This window comes from Chiloscyllium plagiosum, chromosome 6 (assembly GCF_004010195.1).
Source record: "Chiloscyllium plagiosum isolate BGI_BamShark_2017 chromosome 6, ASM401019v2, whole genome shotgun sequence".
NCBI lineage: Eukaryota > Metazoa > Chordata > Chondrichthyes > Orectolobiformes > Hemiscylliidae > Chiloscyllium > Chiloscyllium plagiosum.
The window spans coordinates 70,087,137-70,109,205 of NC_057715.1; the positions used below are offsets into that span (position 1 = coordinate 70,087,137).

General features: G+C 38.2%; 1 protein-coding gene across 1 annotated transcript in view; it reads left to right on the plus strand.

Annotated features, from left to right (window-relative positions):
* LOC122550681 (E3 ubiquitin-protein ligase SH3RF3-like) overlaps window positions 1-3,830 on the plus strand; it is a 372,141-nt gene extending 368,311 nt beyond the window's left edge. The window contains exon 10 of the mRNA XM_043691783.1: window positions 2,337-3,830. Coding sequence (XP_043547718.1) covers window positions 2,337-2,505 — 169 coding nt within the window. The 3' untranslated portion in view covers window positions 2,506-3,830. The remainder of the gene's footprint in view (window positions 1-2,336) is intronic.
* The last annotated feature ends 18,239 nt before the right edge of the window (window positions 3,831-22,069 follow it).

Below are 22,069 nucleotides of genomic sequence, written 5' to 3' on the forward strand. Positions count from 1 at the left end.
ACCAAGACATCAACAGAAGGAACATTTAGGCAGTGTGTATAATAGGTGGTTAGTCCAGCAAACCCCATTATGTGCCCTCTTCAAGATATGTTTTGTACAATAAAGTGTAAGATATGTGTGGTATTGGTACTTTTACTGGCATTAATGGATGAGATGAGAAAGGTAAGAAAAGATAGAATTAAGAAAAAGATGGAAGATTTTCGATATTATTGCCATGCAAAGGAGGTAGCTTTAGAGAGCATAGGAGTGTGGGGATTTTTGAAGATGAGTTGATATTATTAATCATTGTAAATGAACAATCATAGGTCAATGTAGTAGACAGGAAAACATTAGATACTGAGAATGATCTTTTCAAGGTTTTATTTTAAATAGAACTAGGAAATGACATGTTGGCAGCAAACATTAAATGGTTGTGCAACCTGGAACTATGGGTTTCACTGAAGTCGTATCAAATTGAATGCATGTTAATATTTGTCCTGACCATGGACAGGTTGAAAAATTGGCTGGCTGTTGGATGGGTAGACCAAAGCTGGGCTGGCAATTGGAAGTCATGAGGGGGGAGGCTGATAATTGGCAAGAGGAGTTGGACAATGTGGAGGATCCCATTAAGAAGATAGAAGCAGGTGAAGTTGCTGAAATAGATTGAAACACCCCCACTCTTTTTGGTCCACAATCCAGTACTGTGTTGTTCCATTAAGACATTCTCCATTCGCCAATTAGTGTTAAATCTGGGACAGTGATCAATTATTAGGCAAACCAAAACAAAAGCAAAATACTGCAGTAAAATCAGAAAATGCTGCAGAAATCCAGCAGATCTGGCAGTATCTCTGGACAGAGAAACATTTTGACCCCATTATGACTCTTCTAAGGATCCTGAACTCTTAGGTGTGGAGCCTCATTGAATTATTTTTGTTCCCCCTGCAACAACCAATGCATCGTCAATCAAGTCAAAAGTTGGAGGCTGGTTGCCTTTTTTTAAATTTATTAAGCCTTCCCTCAAGTTTCTGAGAAGTGTATAGTTATATAAATAGTAAATGGCTTGTAAAATTATAATCTGGAATGCTACATAAACTTCTTTTTAAATCAGATTATAGACTTCAGAGTTCCTGTCATTCAGTCAGTAGATTGGAGATTTAAGAGTCATATAAAACAGTCATATTGCTGGGAAAAGTGCATAATACAGCAAGACATGCCATCTCTAAGAAAATGGAGGAGGGTGATAGCAATATGCTCATCTCCTTTCGGAACGAGTTAATTGCAGGTTAAAGCTTTATACAGCATTGGCTCAGTAATTCTATAATTGTTAACTTTATTCTTTCTTGCCAGCTGGCTAACTGAATCATAGCTACATAGATGGAAAGTAGTCAACATCTCCAGATCAGGGCTCTGGTTAAATGGCATTCTAAATTCCTTCTGATAAAGCTCCAGAAACATATATCATTTCTAAAATCACAAGTAGATATGAGCCAAAAAAGGCATGACTTTTTTTGTGAGTTTATTTATCTCTGATTTTAGAGATATGAATTAGTGATATATTTCCCTTCATAACAACTGACAGGGCCATTCAAGAATGTACATGAAGTGATTTGAGATGTTTATTGACAGTTGTGGTAAAATGGTGTATAGATACAAGTTTCTCCTACACTTGGTGCCAGATATACATTTGGAATGTGGTTACTATCAATTGGAAAATATTACAAATTTGTGAATACCAGAGGCTTTTCAATTTGGATTCTTTAGAATTATCATTAAAAACATCAACTCAAGAGAATTGAATCTGTATCCAGACTACAGAGGTGAATGATACAAGGTGTAATGATGTTGAATTGATGAGTGGTTTTTCTGTTCACAAGCTTTGCAGTTCTGTATATCACAATATTTTATTCTTGTGACTTTATCAGTCATTTGATTTGGTAAATAACATCAGGATTCTGCTCAAAATGTTGTATCTGCAAGACATGCAAATGGATTCCCCAACAAATTGACTGAGTTCTTCCAACTAGTTTAAAGAATCGTGAAATATACTGTTCTTCATGACATGTGAGCCTACAGTTATATAGTCTGGAAATTAAAAGAAAATTATGAAATCTTCCGGTTCAGAAGGTGTTAGGAGACTAAGTTAAGCAGTAGAAGAAGCTTTCCTTGGATGCTCTTTGACCTGCTGTGATCTCCAGCATTTGTTGTTTTCAGAACAGATTCCAGCATCTGCAATAATTTGCTCCTAAGTTGTTAAAGGTGCTCGTTTATTTAAATGCAGGAATGTAAGACAACTAGTATGAATGCTGCAGTATGGCCAAAGCGATTCATAATCAAAGTTTATTCTCTTCTTTTGATAGATTTCGAGTGCTGGTCCCATATCCCCCTCAGAGTGAGGCTGAGATTGAACTTAAAGAAGGTGACATAGTGTTTGTTCACAAGAAGCGGGAAGATGGATGGTTCAAAGGCACGTTACAGCGAAATGGAAAAACTGGTTTATTTCCAGGAAGTTTTGTCGAAAGCTTCTAAGAAGCCTGATGTTTATGGACATCTGATCTTTTTATCATCTGAATATCATGGCTATTTGACATTATATAAATGTAGATAAACATTCAAGCACAACGTCACAGCAATCAACAATTTACATCCACTGCCATCATCACTTCCAAAGAAATCAAAAAGACCCTATCTGCAGTAATGGTTCATTGACAATACCATTATTATATAAAAGATGTACATACAGAGGTATGTTGAAGCAGTGCCTTCCCATGAAGCCACCGACTGAGAGACAAGTACATTTGCTTTTAAACTATACTGAACTACATTTATTCTCTACTGTGTAAATTATAAATTTGAACTTTTTTTAAATAGAATTTTGATATATCACCATAACTTATTTGGTAAGGTTAGCACAAATAATGAATGATTGTATGTGAGGTGCTTTCTCAGACAAGGTAAATAATTTTTCTTCTTTCAGTCTAATAATCAGAAAGTAATTGGATTAGATTGGAGCTGTCAACAAACTGGAGAAAAATTGCAATTCAAAACCAGTCAAATAATTTGTTGCTTGTAGTTTAATTAAAATAGTACGGTGACTTTGGCTAATTCAGACAAAGCAGCTATAAAACCATTATCAAGTTGTAGGAATTAGCTGACCATATTAGATATCGGAAAGTGATTCAGTCATGTTATGACAATCAATTTGGTCTGACTACACAGAAAGGTTTGGCCTGAATATACAAAAGGTAAGTTCACAAATGAGAGAAAATGTCGTGAAAGTATTGGCAGTGTTTGTTAAATAGAATTCTGTGTTTTTTTCTCAAGTTGCACAATATTAATGCAAGTTATCACTACTGAAGACAAGCAAGCATGTTCTGATTGAACAATTATAATGGAGAACAGAAGACAAATAATAGGCTTATCGCCTATTTCATTATTCACTGAACAACATTTGTATCTAAAGAATGTCAGTTAGCAACTACCAAGGTGACAAGGACATATAGTTTCCAATACAATTTTTTTCCTAACTCCATTACACCTAGAGACTGGTACTACAAGCATCTCTGCGGCTGAGTAATATGCCATTTGCTGAGTTCCATTATTGCAGTAAAAGAATGGGATCACTTTTTTCTGTAGTAACTCCAGCACTTACACCAAAACATGCAGGTTTGCCATTGTAATTTATGGCCATCAGGTTGTCCATATAGCATGCTTGATGCCATCAAACTAACACAACAGCTGATAGAGCAAATGGCAATGACTTTTTTTTTAGATTAGATTACTTACAGTGTGGAAACAGGCCCTTCGGCCCAACAAGTCCACACCGACCCGCCGAAGCGCAACCCACCCATACCCCTACATTTACCCCTTTAACCTAACACTACGGGCAATTTAGCATGGCCAATTCACCTGACCCGCACATCTTTGGACTGTGGGAGGAAACCGGAGCACCCGGAGGAAACCCACGCAGATACGGGGAGAACGTGCAAACTCCACACAGTCAGTCGCCTGAGTCGGGAATTGAACCCGGGTCTCTGGCGCTGTGAGGCAGCAGTGCTAACCACTGTGCCACCGTGCCGACTTCTGCTACTCAACCCATTTCTGAATGTTTCCTTATAAATAATCAGTAAATTCCATACTTCTCAAGTTTTGTTTTTGGGATTAAGGACCCCCGGTAACAGAAGTTGCTTTATTACAATAAATCACTTAAAATCCCCTTCTCAGCTAACTTGTTGCCTGTAAATGGAATGGTTGGAATGCATTAACCAGATTCATGTCTTGGCTGGAAGAAAGTTTGCCAGGATTTCTGTTTTTTGACCGATGGCTGCTGCTGGATTATGTTCATGTACATTTTGGGTGCCGGACTTCAACACTTTCAATCTAGTTTTTCACAGAAATGTTGACCGCTTTGTTAGATATTTAAGGGCAGTTGGCACCTATAGAACTGGACACCAAAAAGAAAGAAACATTTCAGGAGGGAGTTTAATAGATATAATTATTTGCATTCTTTAATGCTGCCCTGAAAATAAACCCATTTCGAGTTGTGAAATGATGGCACCAAAGAAGGACATTTGGTCCATCAAGTTTGTGTAAGCTCTTTCAAAGATAATTTCAACAAGGAGAGTCCTATGCTCTTTCCTCTGGTCCATGCAATATTTTCTGCTAGCTCTTTCTATCCAACTCTCTTTTGAAAGTTAACATCAAATCTGTATCTACCACTCCGTCAAGCAGCACATTCCAAATTCTGACCAATCAGATTTTTCCGATTCATATTGATTTTAGTTAGCTAATCTATTTGGTTAGTCTTAATTTATTTCACTTTATATACATATTGATCTTGCTTGCCCAGAATTTTGCCTTCCAAGCTTTCTCTTCCCCTGTAATGATGTGCTGTTGAACAAACTTCACCAACCTATTAATTTTCATGGTCATGGCTGTGATACTTCTGACAACTTGCCAAGTAGCAGTCATAATATAATATTAGATTTGTTTTATGACATTGGAATCTCTTAGTATCTTCTTGAAGTTAAATCACATCAGGTAGTGTCTAAATAGTGTAGAAACTATTCCAATATTTACATTGTGGTTTTCTGGAGCTAAGCAGCATAGGTTTTGTTGGTGATAACACCTAAAATTGTTCTTCCACCATGAGCAGGTAGAGGGTTTACATGATCAGAAAATAATTCTGTCCAATTTTAAACCATTATAATTCATGTACAGTAGAATCCTATTTTGCCAAATACAGAGTTTAATTTCATAATGAGACTTCTGGCTGAACATGATAAATATTTCAATAATGTCACTTCCATTGATCCTTACCTCAGCTGACAATAAGACTGACAAATGACAAAGTCAGGCAACAAGTAAGTTAGTGGTCACATTATCCCAACCTGTTGTTTACCAGCCTATTCCCTTATGGTCAGGGATGAGAAGTGAATCAAAACTAAAATGATTGCAGAAGTCAAAGTAAACCTTTAGCACCTGCAATGGTACCAATTCCTGATATTATTTATAAGAAACATGGTCTTTAGGGAATGTCAGAGTATGTGGAGTGTTTTTGGATCTGGAATTCAGACTAAATGAAACGAAAGGATGGTTCATATTGGATAATCTGGCATCTGTACATCTCTGGTTGCTTGCATTATTATACCTTCAAGATGGTTTGTAATGTACTTTATATTTACACTAACCTCCAAGAGAATGTTCAAGGTCTGATTTGCCAAAGTCACACAGTTCACATTTATTCCTGTGCCTCTTACATGTTTCTGTAAGCTGAGCTGCTTTATCACTGTTATTTTATGAGACTCATTGAATGTATGGTTTAAATTAGGGTCTTCTATTTATACTTGGCTTATCATCAATGAAGAATAAGGGTTTTTAAAATGTAGGAATAGATATAGGAGCTTAATTCGAGATAAATCTAATACGCTATTTTGTTTGTGATTATGTGAACACAGACACAGTGGTTGCATTGCTTGCAATGAATTACATGCCCTATCCTTAAGTAGTGAAATAATAATGATCTCTCAACAAAAAATTGATTCTAAATTTCATAAAACTGATCAAGACAAAACCAGAGGAAATGTCCTTTCTTTCCATAAGGGATAAAAAGTGTCTGAAATTATCATTTGATTTATTAGACTAGTTCACATGCTGAAGAATACATTATACATTGCCAGAGATAGATCCAGCATAGGAGCGTTCTGATTTTAAAGGAGCATTCAACTGGAACCATCATGCAAGGATGTACACCAAGTTGATTCTTTCTGTCAGCCTGGCGAAACTGATGAATTGCAGCTCTGAATATTTTCCTGCCCAAAGATATTTACTAAATCCTTCTTCTTCAAGACAGTTCTCCTTCATATAGACTTTTGCATACTCATTACAGATGTGAGATGAGATAAAATATATGTGAAAACAGCCAAGAGGATAGGATTCACATGATTCACAATATCTTTCTTCCAGTTCCATATCAACAACTCACCAGTAAAGGTGATCTCAGCTAAAGTTAGATAGACTGTGGAATAACAGTAATTAAGCATTAAGGGTTTTCCCTGTAAATATTACATTGCTTTCATTCCTGTAATTATAATGTCCTAGACTTTTTAAAAATGTTTTGGCAAAATGGTATTTATGATATCTTGCATGGACTATTAAGACTACTATTTTACATACAACTAGTCTCTTTTACAGCATACATGGCTTACTTAAATACCTAGTCATCTTGCCACATGATCCAAGTACAACAAAGTTTAAAAGTAAGATATGATGACAATACATATTAAGAATTAGTTATCCCTATGCTATAAATATCTAAATGGACAATAAAAAAAATCAATTATTTTCCTCTCTGAATCCTACAGGATAACAGAATCAAAGTAGATCCTGTAAATTCTATGCTGTATCAGGTCATCTTGATCAGTTTGCTCCCTTGATGAACAACTTTTGCCATAAGGCAACTAATCAAGATTTTCCAGTGAAGTATAGTTCATTCTTTACACAGTGCGATGAATATAGGAAATGTAATGGGAAGAAATGGCAACTATTATGCATTGAAATTCTGACTCATTTTAAGTAGGAAAGAGCTCATAACTGTTCAAAAATTAAAATTTGAGCTATCTTGCCATTTTCCTTCAAACCAGATCACTTACTGCCACAATTAGAATCCTTCCATTAAGGATGTCGAGACAATCTGTACAAAACCTACACCTTATAAAAAACATGAGCATTAGTAAAGAAATAATCTTCATTATTCTTTGTTTCTCTTGATTTGTTTTAGCATTTTTGTTTACGTAAGCACATGTGGTCACATCATGAGCAATCTGGATTGAAGGAGTTACTGAAGTGGGGGTAACATCAGCAGAGATCCATTCTCATTATCCCAAGATCATCTAATAGAATTGTCTCATTAACTTTGCATGTTTTAATTCATGTGTCTCAAATGGTTAAACTCAATGGTTTACAATTATGATCCCCTCCTTCAGAAGTCTTTAACATTTCATTCACCCGAAGAACCAAAATTACTCTCACAAAACACAAGCATTTTTTTCAGTGCTTTGCTTTTTACAAACATACAAGGGCTACTTGATAAACTTCATGAAATGCAAATATGAAACTAACTGCTAAATTAGTAAACTGTGTCATCTCAGTATCATAATGCTTTCGGTTGTTGCTCATTATAGTGTATTCTGTTGTAGAAGAAATTTCTGTGTTGTATTTGGTTCAGATAGCACTAAACTCTGCCCACACAGACATACTATGCAGCAAAGTCACTCTTTGCCTGCTGTGAAATATCTTACATTTTACCATTTGGAATGATGGCTCCTAGAAGAGACATTATTTTCTGTTTCAGCATCACTTGAAAGGAAACAAAATTATTTCATGGTTAGAGCCAAGCATTGGAAGGACAATACTGACATTAAACATGTAACAATTTCTTTACCAAGTATTTCCTCTTTATTCTACAAGGAACTTGCTCTTTATACAAATCATTTAAATTATCTTGTTTTGCTGAAAGTTCTATTGCAGGTAACTGAAAAAGTCATGATATGTTTGTAAATACATTTCAAAAAATGCTCTGAGTTATTAAAAAAAGTGTTTGATGTACATTTGTCCAAGTCATCTTATGACTTTTAAATAGTTACATTTAATTTCCAAACTAACTATTGCATAACTGTTACACTCTTATTTGAGGGAACAAAGTACATTTATCCATTTTTACAAAATGCTTTTTTTTACATACATTTGTGTGACTTTTTGTCCAAAAGTAATAAAGTGTTAAATATGATTAAATCTCCCTCAAGTGTGGATTGAATGGTATTAATTCCATGTGGATCACCACTTATTATTTCTCCTGGGTGAAGTCCTTTACAATATTGATATCAAAAATACAAGAACATTTCCAACTATGTTTAAAGCAACAGAAAAATAAACCTTTTCATTATTGTCTTTCTTTTAAAAACATAACTAAATTAAAAGTATGTAAAAGATTTTACAGTTTGGATGATAAGTATCAGAAAACAAACGTTTAACCTCATTATAGTTCACTCTTTCAGTACCAAGCATTTTTCACAAAATCATGCCATTGAGATTGCTGTATTTAATGCTGATTACTATAGAACAAAAAACTGAGTTACGGATCGCCAGCATTTTGGTGTAACTGTCAATTATTTATTGGTTGACCAATCAGGGCAGGACTTATACAGTTAATGGTAAGATACTGGGGAATCAAAGAGACCTAAGGGTGCAAATGCATAGTTCCTTGAAAGTAGAGTCACAGGTGGGTAGGGTAGTGAAGAAGGTGTTTGGCTCGCTTGCCTTCATTGGTCAGTATATTGAGTATAGGAGTTGAGAGGTCCTGTTGCAGCTGTACAGGACATTGGTGAGGCCACTTTTGGAATACCGCATTCAATTATGGTCTCCCTGCTGTAGGAAAGATGTTATTAAACTTGAAAGGGTTCAGAAAAGTTTTATAAGGAGAGGGTTTGAGCTATGTTGCCACCCAGGTTGATAAAGTTGTTAAGAAGGCTTAATAAATGTGTTGGCGTTTATTGGTAGGGAGATTGAGTTTCGGAGCCACGAGGTCATGCTTCAGCTGTACAAGACACTAGTAAGGCCACACTGGACTATTGCGTATAGTTCTGCATTATAGGAAGGATGTGGACACTTTGGAAAGGGTTCAGAGGAGATTTACTGGGATGTTGCAGTGTATGGAAGGAAGATCTTATGAGGAAAGCCTGAAGGAACTGAGGCTGTTTTTGTTGGAGAGAATAAGGTTGAGAGGTGACTTAATCGAGACGTATAAGATAATCAGAGGGTTAGATAAGGTGGACCGTGAGAGCCTTTTTCCTTGGATGGTGATGGCTAACGAGGAGACATTGCTTTAAAATGAGGAGTGATAGATTTAGGACCGGTATCAGAAGTAGTTTCTTCACTCAGAGTAGTAGGGGCATGGAATGGCCTGCCAACATTAGTAGTAGACTCACAAAAATTAAGGGCATTTAAATAGGCATTGGACATACATATGGATAATAATGAAACAGTGTAGGTTAGATGGGCATCAGATTAATTTCACAGGTCGACGCAACATCAAGGGCCAAAGCGCTTGTACTATGCTGTAACATTCTGTGTTCTATAGGGAGAGGCTGAATAGGCTGGAACTTTTTTCCCGGAGCGTCGGACACTGAGGCGTGATCTTATAGAGGTTTATAATATCGTGAGGGGATGGAAAGAGCGATTAGCCAAGGTTTTTTTTTTCCAGAGTAGGGGAGTTTAAAATTAGAGGGCATAGGTTTAAAGGTGAGTGAGAAAAGAGTCAAAAGGGATCTGAGGGTCAACTTTTTCAAGCAGAAGGTGGGGTTGTGTATGGAGCGAAGTGGCGGAGGTGGGTACAGTTACAACATTTAAAAGAATCTAGCTGGGTATATGAATAGGGAGGGTTTAGAGGGATATTAGCTAAATGTTGGCAAATGGGACTAGGTCAGTTGAGGATATTTGATTGGCGTGGACAAGTTGGACCAAAGGGTCTCTTTCCATGCTGTATTACTCTGTGACTCTACGATTTATGTACATGAAAAAATTCTCCAAATTGAGAATAAATGAAACAATTTTGGAGTGCAAATTGTGGCAAATTAAACACAGAAAACTTATTAGCTGAACAAATATTAAATTACCGATTTTTCCAGGTAGTTGGCACATACAAGTTGAAGTCTTCCTTCATCGTTGCCAGGTTCCAGTTCTGTTGAAAAGTCATCAACTGTAACCATTAACTCTGCTTCTCTGTCCACAGAGGCAGTCAGAACAGTTAAGTATTTTCAGAATTTTCTGTTTTTATTTGTCTTAAGATTCTTACACTTTCCAACTGTGATGCTTCTCAGACGCAAAATAAAGGGGGAGATTGTACTTGAGTGATTTGCAAGGAGCGGATTGGTCAGAAAATGTTAGGAAATTACAATTTGAAATTCCATTAACTGGCTTTCAGTCAGACAGCGCAAGCTGCTCAGTGAGGGTCACAGCAGTGGATTGTTCCATGTACAGAGTAGGGGTTATCAACTGGGTTTGGGGGAAGTGGTTGTGCAGGTATTACATGCTGTGGGGAGAAGCTGAAGGAAAAAATGGGACAGAGAAATGGTATGGATTGTTGAGTCACACATTGGGGAAGAAGTCAGGGAATTGATGGTGGTGTAAAGGTGAGAGGCTTGGTTGCTGGGGGGGCGGTTAATATTGAGAAATTCAAGTTGGTGGGAGCCTCAGAAACAAGACCCAGTGGGACTGAGGTGTTCAATCATGGAGGCTTCTCTGGCCAGCACTTAATCCAGGACAGGGTGGGGGGGGGGGGAGTTGGGAAGGTACATGTCTCCTGAATACATCAAGAACAGGCTTTGATTAAGTTGCCAGCTACCCCAAATGCCAGGCAAACCTGACCAAACAAAATTAAAGTTGAAAACTTCCAAAGTTCATAGCCTCATGATCAGAATTCAAGTTCCAGCCAATCTTACTGGGAGTGAGTGACTCCCTAACCAACCTCTGGCCTCTGTTGGAGCTGGGAATGTGCAGGTTGGATATTGGTTTGAGTTGGGAAACAGGTTTAACCTCCACCTGCCCCTTCCCAAACCTGCCAAGTCTTAAGTTCAGATTAATTTCAAAAAGTCAGACAATTAACTTCCCATTTAAACCTATTACTATAATAACTGGAAAGTTCTGACAGATTTCAACAGAAAGATGCTCATGACCATGCAATCAAACTTGCCAATTGGGCAAGCAGGATTCTTTACAAATTCCAAGCAAAGTTTTGGTACTCCTTTATACATTTTACTGGTCTTGAATCATTTGTGAAGCCCAAGTTTTATTAAGGATTACAAAGGAGCAGAATCCGTGAAACTGCTTTTGACTTAACCAGAAATGTAGCATTTCTGTTAAGTGCCAATTTCAGAGTCTTACATTGGAGGGTTTCTATCCATTAGGCCTAAGGGCTTTTCTCACACAATTGTATGTTGCTTACCTCAGTAAGTATGCACTATGCCTCCATGGTGTTAGTCTCATGCTATCTTGCAGTCAGTAGCAGTGAATTGCTCACAAGTGCCTGGAACATCCATCAGGCATTATATTTAAACCCCACCTAAGCACTATGTAAAATGCTGCCAGCCTGATCTGAAGTCACCCATCCATGACAATGTGGCCCTGGGTAGTGCTGTAGAACAGAGGGACATGAGGTGTCGGTACATAATTCTTTGAAGTTTGCGTCATGTATAATAAGGTGGTTAAAAAGCAATTTGACAATTGCCTTTATCGTTCAATCTATTAAGTATAGGAGTGGAAAGTCATGTTGAGGTTATACAGGACATTGGTCATAGAGTCATAGAATCATAGAGATGTGCAGCACTGAAACAGAGCCTTTGGTCCAACTTGTCCTTGCCGACCAGCTATCCCAACTCAACCTAGTCCCACCTGCCAGCACCTGGCCCATATCCCTACAAACCCTTCCTATTCATATACCCATCCAGATGCCTTTTAAATGTTGTAATTGTACAGCCTCCACTACTTCCTCTGGCAGCTCATTCCATAAATGTACCACCCTCTGTGTGAAAAAGTTGCCCCTCTGGTCTGTTTTACATCTTTTCCCTCTCACCCTAAACCTATGCCCTCTAGTTCTGGAGTCCCCCACCCCAGGGAAAAGACTCTGTCTACTTATCCTACCCATGTCCCTCATGATTTTATAAACCTCTATAAGGTCACCCCTCAGCCTCTGACGATCCAGGGAAAACAGCCCAAGGCCATTCAACCTCACCTCTAAGAGGAGGTGAGGCCTCTTCTGGAATATTGTGTCCAGTTCTGGTCACCCAATTATAGAAAGGATGTTATCAAGTTGGAGAGGGTTCAGAGAAGATTTACCGGGATGTTGCCAAGTATGGAAAGTTTGAGTTATAAAAAAAGGCTGGATAGGCTGGGATTTTTTCCACTGAAATCTAGGAGGTTGAGAAACATCCTGATAGAAATTTACAAAATAATGAGGGGTATAGATAGAGTTAATGATTGTTGTCTTTTCCCTAGGATGGGGAATTTCAAAATTAGGGGCACATTTTTAAGATGAGAGAGATTTGAAAAAGACTGGGTAATCCAAGATGGAGGACAGGACAAATGTCTGGCTGTATTTTGAGGTATTTTAGGTGCTGGAGGTAACTTCCTCGAATTCCAGGAGCAGCAATTACTGTTTTATATGCTGTCGCATTGTTTTGGAACTTTGGAAAAAAAAAAGTCAAAACAACAGCAGTTTTAAAAGGGAGAAGAACAAAGGAAGCACATGGTGAGGTCATTGCAGGAGAGAAAGAGAGAGAGAGAGAGAGAGAAAACCTGCACAGTTACTGCCTTTGCTGTTTGAATTCATGTATCGTTAGACATTGGAGTGCATCTGGGAAAATTAGCAAACAGTGAAATTCACAACAGATCTTGGAGAAACTGTTCGGTGAAGTTCACAGCACAAAATCAGTTAAGTTAATCGTTGTTTTAAGTGTGGCCTACAGAGAATCTGCAGTAGTGAGTAGAGTGAGTTCTTTCTTGATTATATGCTTTTGGAGATATGTCTCTTGATTAAACTTAAAATATAAGCCATAACTATTAATTTAACCTAGGACAGTGTTTTGTAGAGGAATAAGACAGTGTTAATTTCTGGGTTGGTAGAATTATGAAAGAGCAAAAATGGTCTTTAATAGAAAGATATGTACTTCTTGTCAGATGTGGGAGTTTAAAGAGAGTTTGAGGGTTATTGCGGATTATATCTGCCATAAATGCTGTTGGCTGCGAATCTTATCAGATCGAATGGATCGGTTGGAGAGACAGTTAGAAGCAATGAGAAATTTGCAACAGCAACAGTATATGATGGATGGCAGTTATAGGAAGGGGGGGAACAATGGCCAATATGGAGACCCAGAGAAGACATCAGTGAGGTGCAGCTATCTGGTACCCATGTGCGGAATCATTGGCATCTAATTTCTCTCCAATGCCTGGGAAAGTAGCAACCTGCATATAAGTGAGGTAAGCTTAAGCCATTATGAGATGTTAATGAAAGGTGTGGATTAATTATTATTAATATAATTTATTTTTGAATTTAGACTTCTGAATTTTGAATAAGTAGCACATGAGTTTTCTGTTTGCCAGAAGGGGTTCAAAGATTAATATGTAACATTACTGGAGCCATGGTGATTACTTTTTAAATAGTTTGAAAGATATAACTTCCCAAAACTAATGGGTATCTGTTTACATTGACTGGACATTTGTTTACTTTGGGAAAATTTATATAAGCCAACAAAGTACACAGTGTAGTACATAGGTTTAGGAATGGAAGATTCAGAATCCTTTTTAAACCTTGACAGAGGCAACAGCCATGCCTTAGAGACAAACCTTTCAGTAATAGTTTCAGTTTCTGCAGTTCCACAGGGATCTTCACTGAAAATAGATGTGTATAGCAGTTACTCCTAAGAAAGGGAGATGATAGCTTAGATTTGTTTTCAAAAATAGGTGACTTCAGAATAAAGAGTTCAGTAATAGTTCCAGACCAGAAGCCTATGTGTCAAACCCTGAAGGGATTATTTGAAGTTGACAGAAGTTAAGGTCAAGTGTATGAAGGCTCCAGGAAAAGTCTCTCAGATTACACAGACTGGGAGTTGCAGTCACAATCAAATTAAGCTAATAAAAGTAATAGGGAAAGAGATTGTCTCTGTCTCTGTCTCTGGTGTGAGTACTGTAAAGGAATGTTTTTGGGATTAATGACATTGTGCTTTTACTCTGTTTAAGAATTGTTAAATGTCTGTCTGTATTTTTAATTAGTTTGGTTTATTCTATTTTATCTCAATTCCTTTCATAAGATAAACTTCTGTTTTACTGTTAAAACCAAAGCGGCAATATTGCCTGCTTGAGTTTCGGTAAGAGGCCACTTCAATAAAAACTAAACAAGATATCTATCAAGTCAGATGTCAGTCTGGGATCTGACATGTCCTGTAATAACATGTCCTGGGATCATAACAATGCATGCAGATTAAGATCTGGACCCCAGGAGAGTCACTCGGTTCTGTGATTGGTCAATAAACACACCTGTAAACAACTCTTTGTCAATCACACAAGCAATCGTTTATTCTTTGATACGGCCGGGTCGGTAGACTCTGATCAGCCCAGAAGTATGAGTACTCCTAGACCACCAAAAGAATCCAATGACTTACAGAGTTTGTATAGGGTTTATGTGCATTGTTCATAGTCAGACATGGAGCATGATAACAATCAATCAAATTCTCCGAGGTCTTCGGGCATTTTTGCCTTAGCCTATCACGATTCCTTGTAAACAACTTGTTCTTAAAACCATATTTGTCCTTCCTTGTATTTAGGGTTAAACCATTACTTCTGAAATTAATGGTTAGAGTCGTATTGTTACTTCTGCATTATAATTTTTCACCGGATTTATGCCAGTCTGTGTTTCTTGTCTCTGTCTGGTTCAGTGCAATCTAATTTAGCAATGCAGAAGCCATTTTATGCAGCTTCTTCAGCCATTTTGTCCTACCTCCCAGATGCCCATATTCTCACAAATAAGCTTTTCCATGGTCACAAGCGAGATTCTCATCTCACTGTTAAAATCTTGGATGGAAAATTAGACTTTTTTGTTCTCACGTCAAGAATTTTCTGGTATTACAATATTGTCCACTTGGCTTGCCATTGCCCACTTCATTCAGGGGCTGGGAAAATTCAGCTCAGTGTCAAGTGAAAGGAAAGGTTATATATGTGATAGCATTTATACACCATTAAACTATTAACACTGTAATTCATTGACCAATTTCAGTTTTAAGAAGTGTTCACATTCTTCAATCACTAATTTTCAGCAGAATCTTGTCAGAATTGGTATAGTTCATCTCATTGGATTTTCATAGAATCGGTACAGTATGGAAACAGGATATTTGGCCCATGAAGTCTACACCAACCCTCTGAAGGGCATCCCACCCAGACCTAGATCCCCCCAACCCTAAATTTCCCATGGCTAATCCACCTGGTCTGCATACTATGAGGCAATTTAGCATGGCCAATCCACATAACTGTCACATCTTTAGACTATGGGAGGAAACCCACACAGAAACAGTGAGATTGTGCAAATTCCACAGTCAATCAACGGTGGAATCGAACCCAGGTCCCTGGTGCAATGAGGTAGCAGTGCTAACCAGTGAGCCACCATGCCATTCAGATTTTCTATCCTTCTCTGCAGGTTTTTATAGTACAAGATGAGTTGGAAAGATTAGCAAATATAGGGCCAGTTGGGTTAGAGTTATGTGAACAATGGTTTTGCAAATATATTTTACTTATTTCTTGAATTTGATTCATTGGTCCCTCTTGGAGGAGTGGGAAATAGTTGGATAAATTATCTTGTAAGGAAATATTGATAACACATTACAATGATTGCATTCCCTTAAAAGATTTTGCATCAAAATTTCACAGCTCTTAATGACCAAGGTTTATTTTGGTCACTTATAAGAGGCAGTGAGTATCTCCAGGAACTGTATGTTTTGACCATGTAAAGGGCATTAAGTGTGTAGTTGACAATCAAAATAATTAATCTGCATGATGGCTAGGCCTCACTATGAAAGACAAAATGCTACAAGCAGCTAATCAGTCACTGGTGACAGTGAGAAAATGTGATTCTGAAGAAACAAGAATTTTGACTTCCAAAGTTGTTGAATTGTGTGCCACTTGGATGCTGCTAAATCTCCGCACTTACTGCACTTGTTTGATTGTAAACGGCCTGAAGATGCAACTGAATTGTAATCCCCTCACAAGTTACCTTGTGTTTAAGAAATGATGCACACTCAAAAGTAGATAATTCAATTTCTACTCTTTCTAGTTTCCATGATTTTCCTTATTACATAATTATTAAGACATTGTTGAGTGTGCTTGAGGCTGTCTTGCATACAACAGGGTTATTATTTGAATAATCAATACTCAGCATGTACATTGCCTGGTATGGGACTTAGCCACACACACAGAGACCAGGACAATTCCTAAGATTTGACACCTGGCTTTAATGAATGGACTAATATCAGTCATATAGTAATAATGTTAACTTGGTTTTTGGTGTTTTGACCAATGAGGTAAGTGTGATTATTGTCAGATGATCATTAAATAGTGTAAGTAGATGTAATTGGATGCTATTGCAATGGGCATGGTAGTGCAATAATATTTACATCTAAGGATCACACATTCAGAAAGTTCATCCGTGTGAAAGGGCCAGTTAGTTTTCAACTGAAGTATGGGTTGGTGCGAAGCGATAGAGTTAACATAGGTTTCTTTTATCTCTGTATGTGATTGTATCCTTTGAAAGCCTCCTCTTTTCTGGCTTTAAGGCTCCATCATAAAAATTAACTTCAGCTCTTCTCAAGCAGTTGCCAGGGTTGGAGGGTTTGAGCTATATGGAGAGGCTGAATAGGCTGGGGCTGTTGTCCCTGGAGTGTCAGAGGGGTGACCTTATAGACCTTATAAAATCATGAGGGGCATGGATAGGATAAATAGACAAAGTCTTCTCCCTGGGGTGGGGAGTCCAAACGAGAGAGCAAAGGTTTAGGGTGAGAAGGGAAAGATTTAAAAGGGACCTAAGGGGCAACTTTTTCACGCAGAGGGTGGTACGTGTATAGAATGAGCTGCCAGAGGAAGTAGTCGAGGCTGGTACAATTACAACATTTAAAAGACATCTAGATGGGTATATGAATAGGAAAGGTTTAGAGGGATACAGGCTAAGTGCTGGCAAATGGGACTAGATTAGGTTAGGATATCTGGTCAGCATGGATGCGCTGGACTGAAGAGTCTGACTCTATGTGTCTGAAGAGATCTAAGACAGTAGAGTTCCTACACACTAGAAAAGATGCAAGAAAAGAACAAAGCAATAAGAAAGTAATAAGAACTGCAAAAGAGATTGCAAGAGAAATAAACTTGCATGATTTTAAGAATAACAGGATATTGAAAGATTATTAAGTGCAAGGAAGTGAGGCCAAGATACTGCCCTTAAAAGACAACTACAAATTACATTATAATTGAAAATCAAAAGCTGGCAGATTTGCCAAATATTTGCTTTATCTTGATCGCCACAATTAATAAGGATGCAAAATTGTAGATGCTCAACCAAAATAGTTCCTTATAAATGTATTGTCTTTTTGGATAAATTCTTGATAAGTAGGAGGATCAAGGATTATGGGGGGGATGGTAGGAGAATGGGAAAATGGGATTGAGGAACATATCAGCCATGCTAAAGTGCTTCGTTGGACCAAAAGGCCTTATTCTTCTCCTATATCTTATGATCATATGGAAAGAAAAGTTGGCGGTGTCACTCATTGTTTAAGGTAGAAGAGGTAACTTAGGAATATAGTCTGACAACTATTGTGGGAAAGTAAATAGAATCTATTATTAGGGCCAGTGTGACCGAATGCTAAAGTAACAATGAATCAGAATAGTAAACCTGGTTATTTAGAAACTATGTTTATTGAATCTAGTAGAAGTTCTTGATGAATTAACTAACATGGTAGATAAACAAGTAAATAGAAATTATTTATACTGACTCCCAGAAGGCATGTGATACATTGTCATATAAGAGACATGGCAAAGATTAGAGCACATGGATTTGGATGCATCCTATTAACATGGGAAATGAATTCGGAGGTAGAAGGCTGAGTAGAGATGTAGGATATGTACTCAGATTGACAGAATGGAATTCGTGTCCACTGTGATCTGTACTGTGGCCTCAGCTTTTCAGTCTATTTATAATATGACAGATGAAGGAGTAGAGAGTTCTTGATATTAGTGAGTTAGGTGGCATAGTAAATAGTTTAGATGAAAGCACAAATTTGTGAATAAAAATTGATAAATTAGGTGAGTGAAGGAACGCATAACATGTGGAACTTGATATAGGACATGTGAGCTCATCTGTTTTAGAGTCAAGAAAACTAGTTCAACATGTAACACTGTGGAGGAGAAGAGATATTTAGTGGTCTGTTCAGAAATCAGAAATCTGACAGAGCTGCAGACGTAAAAACCACATATTTTCATTTTTTCTGCATTTCTGATTGTAGACTGAAATAGGAAAAAGATTGTTTTAAAAACCAAGGATTATTGCAAAATGGATTATTAATTACTAATTTGCCAAATTAAACTATATCCCTTTTAAATTCAAACAGACGCACACACACATATTCATTCATAAATAGGATGGACAAGACAAATGAGACAGACAGTTTTGCAGCAATATTGTGGCAGCAAGTATGGAGGCAAAATGAAAAATTCTGTAGGTCAAGAGTCCAAACTACAAAGGGAAATAAGTCACATTCTCACATGTATTTTGGGTTTTGGCAAAGATATCACTTTGATGTCAACTGCCAATTCTTAATTTAGTAGTTGGACCGAGGTCCTTTGCTTGAGTTGGAAGTTAGAGTCCTATTTGCTCTTTTCTCAGTTCTGTGACAAAGTTGCTGCTTAAGATGAAACCAAATATTATTGTCGGACAGTTTCTTGTTTTTCAAATAAAGTACCTGTCTCTCAAAAGTATCAAACCCAGTTGCAGCAGAAGTTACACAATCTGGTGTAGCCAATCAGTAAACACTACACATTTCCATTTTTGCTTTGAGTTGTTCTTTCTCTGCACCATGGGAAATCAAAACTTCTATTTTCCAATGTGTATTTCAAATATAGTTGGTTCACTATGAGCGTGATAAAAGGGTAGGGTGGCAGAATGGTTAAGTAGCAGTTGTGTACAGGGAAGGTGGATGTGGTCGTAAGTAGATAGGGTTAGAAGGTGAGAAAAATGGTTAGTAGCAAGTTGGCTATGGGCAGGATGGTGGAATGCTACAGTAGGTAGGGTGGCAGAGATGGTAAGGTGGCAGATAGATGAATGAGGACTTAGGATAGGCCAGGTGAGTCAAGTCATGTCAGGGTGCAGTTGTGGCCATTGGAACAGCTTGAGCTCGACACAGGTCAGTGCTCTCAGGAGGGTTGGAGGGGTAGTTGAGAGGGTGAAGTTTTATAGTCACCTGTGTGTTAAAGTAGATTCTAATTCCTTTAACATTTCCGAGATAACCAGTTGGCTAAGTTTGTCAAACATACAAGGCTCTGAACTCAGAGTTAACGACTTTATTGAAGGGTTTCGGATTCAGGGAATTGCCTCTAAGAAGTTTCAAATACCTTGGTAATTCATATAGAGGCAACTGCATCAGAATAACAGAGGTATGGCATTCATCTGCTCACTGTTTGGACCTGTCTTCCAAAGGAAAATCCACAGAATGGGAATAAGATAAATTTGAATTGGCATTTTCTTTAAAAAAATAACAGAAGTGAGGTGAAGTAAATGTATTAGTGGAAGGGTCAAGAAATTGTTCATGCGCCTCTCCTGTGCATTTTTGGTGTGATGAATATTAATGTGTTTTTTGGAAAGGGAGATAAATCCTATTAAACTGGAGAATGAACAATGCCTTCCAGACTTGTAATTCACCTGAAAAGCAGATGAAAATGTGAGTATAACCAGGGGAGAAGGTTGGGACAACTTGATATTTGTAAATTGTGTGTCATGCTTTGAATAAATGTAAATGCTCCTTAGTAAACAGAGACACCACATGTTGGGTATTGTCAGATACCATTGCTGCCTACCTGCAGTACTCTGGTTTGGTTGGTTCACTATTACCAATCTTACTTTCTCTTTGCTGAATCTGGGGCCTATCTAAATAACAATGGTAGAGAATAGACCATTCATGAGTCTAAACTGAAGAACAACCTTTCCTAGATAACAAGGTATGTGTTTTTTTTTTATTAATTCATGAAATGTGGGCTTTGCTGGCCGAGCATTTCAACTCCCCCTCCCACTCTGCCAAGGACATGCCACTCCCTCACCACCCGATGCCTGGAGGAAGAACGCCTTATCTTCCACCTTGGGACTCTTCAATCCCAAGGCATCAATGTGGACTTCACCAGTTTTCTCATTTCCCCTCACCCCACCTTACTCCAGTTCCAACCTTCCAGCTCAGCACTGCCCTCATGACCTGTCCCACCTGTCAATCTTCCTTCCCACCTATCTGCTCCACCCTCCTCTCCGACCTATCACCCATACCCCCACCTCCATCCATCTATTGCACTCTCAGCTACCTTCCCCCAGCCCACCCCCTCCAATTTTATCTCTCCACCCCCGAGGCTCGATTTTCCTGCTCCTCTTGTGCTGCCTGACCTGCTGTGCTTTTCCAGCAACACACCCTCAACTCTGATCTCCAGCATCTGCAGACCTCACTGTCTCCATGCCAGTATTTATTGTCCACCTGTAATTGTCCTTCAGGAGAAAAGGTGGTGAGATGCCATCTTGATCCCTTAAAGTCCATTTAGTGTAGGTGAACCCACAATATTGTTAGGGAAGGAGTTCCAGTATTTGAATCCAATGACAGTGAAGGAACAGCGTTATATTTTTAAGCCTAGAGGTGAGTGGCTTGGAGGAGATCTTACTGTTGGTGGTGTGCAATGTATCTGCTGCCCTTGCCCTTCTACATGGGGGTGCCTGTGGATTTGGAGGGGGCTGTCCAAAAAATCTTGGTGAATTTCTGCAGTGCACTTTGTTGATGGTACAACCTGCTGCTACTGTACATCAAAATATTCCTGATGAAGGGCTTTTGCCTGAAACGTCGATTTCGCTGCTCCTTGGATGCTGCCTGAACTGCTGTGCTCTTCCAGCACCACTAATCCAGAATCTGGTTTCCAGCATCTGCAGTCATTGTTTTTACCACCTTGAAGGGATGGGATACCAGTCAAGCGAGATGCTTTGTCCAGGATAGTGTTAAGCTTCTTAAATGTTATTAGTGCTGCACTCATCCAGACAAGTAAGGAGTATTCCATCACACTCCTGCCCTTTGCCTTGTAGTTGATGAACAAGATTTTGAGGAGTCAGGAAATGAATTCCTTGTTACGAGTTCCTACTTTTTGACCAAATCTTGTAGCTGCAATATTTGTATGGCAAGTGCAGTTTAGTTTCTGGTCAATGGTTAATGTTAAGATGTTGATGGTGGAGAGATTCAGAAATGGTTATGCCATTGAACGTCAAGGGATGATGGTTAGATTCTCTCTTGTTGGTGACTATCATTGCCCGGCAATTGTATGGCATAATATTACATGATAGCAATAGGTACAGTTAAATTAGTTTGCTAGATTTAATTACAAAGAACTTCCTGGATACATCTGCTTCCTTTGAATACTCACACAGAATTTAACTATTTCCATCCAAAGATTGGGTAAAACTATCAGGTTGAGTGGAGGTTAATATAGTTCAACATTAGCTTTTTCAGAACTGATATCTTATACAAAGTGCATTACACAATGCATTCTGGCATACAGATTGACAGAGGAGTGGCTAGTATTACTGAATTTCATTATCAGCCACGCTATGTCCTACTCCTATGTTCTTTCTGTACTCCACACAAGTGGAAAATGATAGAGCAGAAAACACAGTGTGCAAACTGAAGTTTCCCATTTTCCAGTCAGCCATAAGACGAGGATTCCATCTCACACGAATTTTGTCCAAGCCCCATTCAATATTATAGGTTCTTTTATG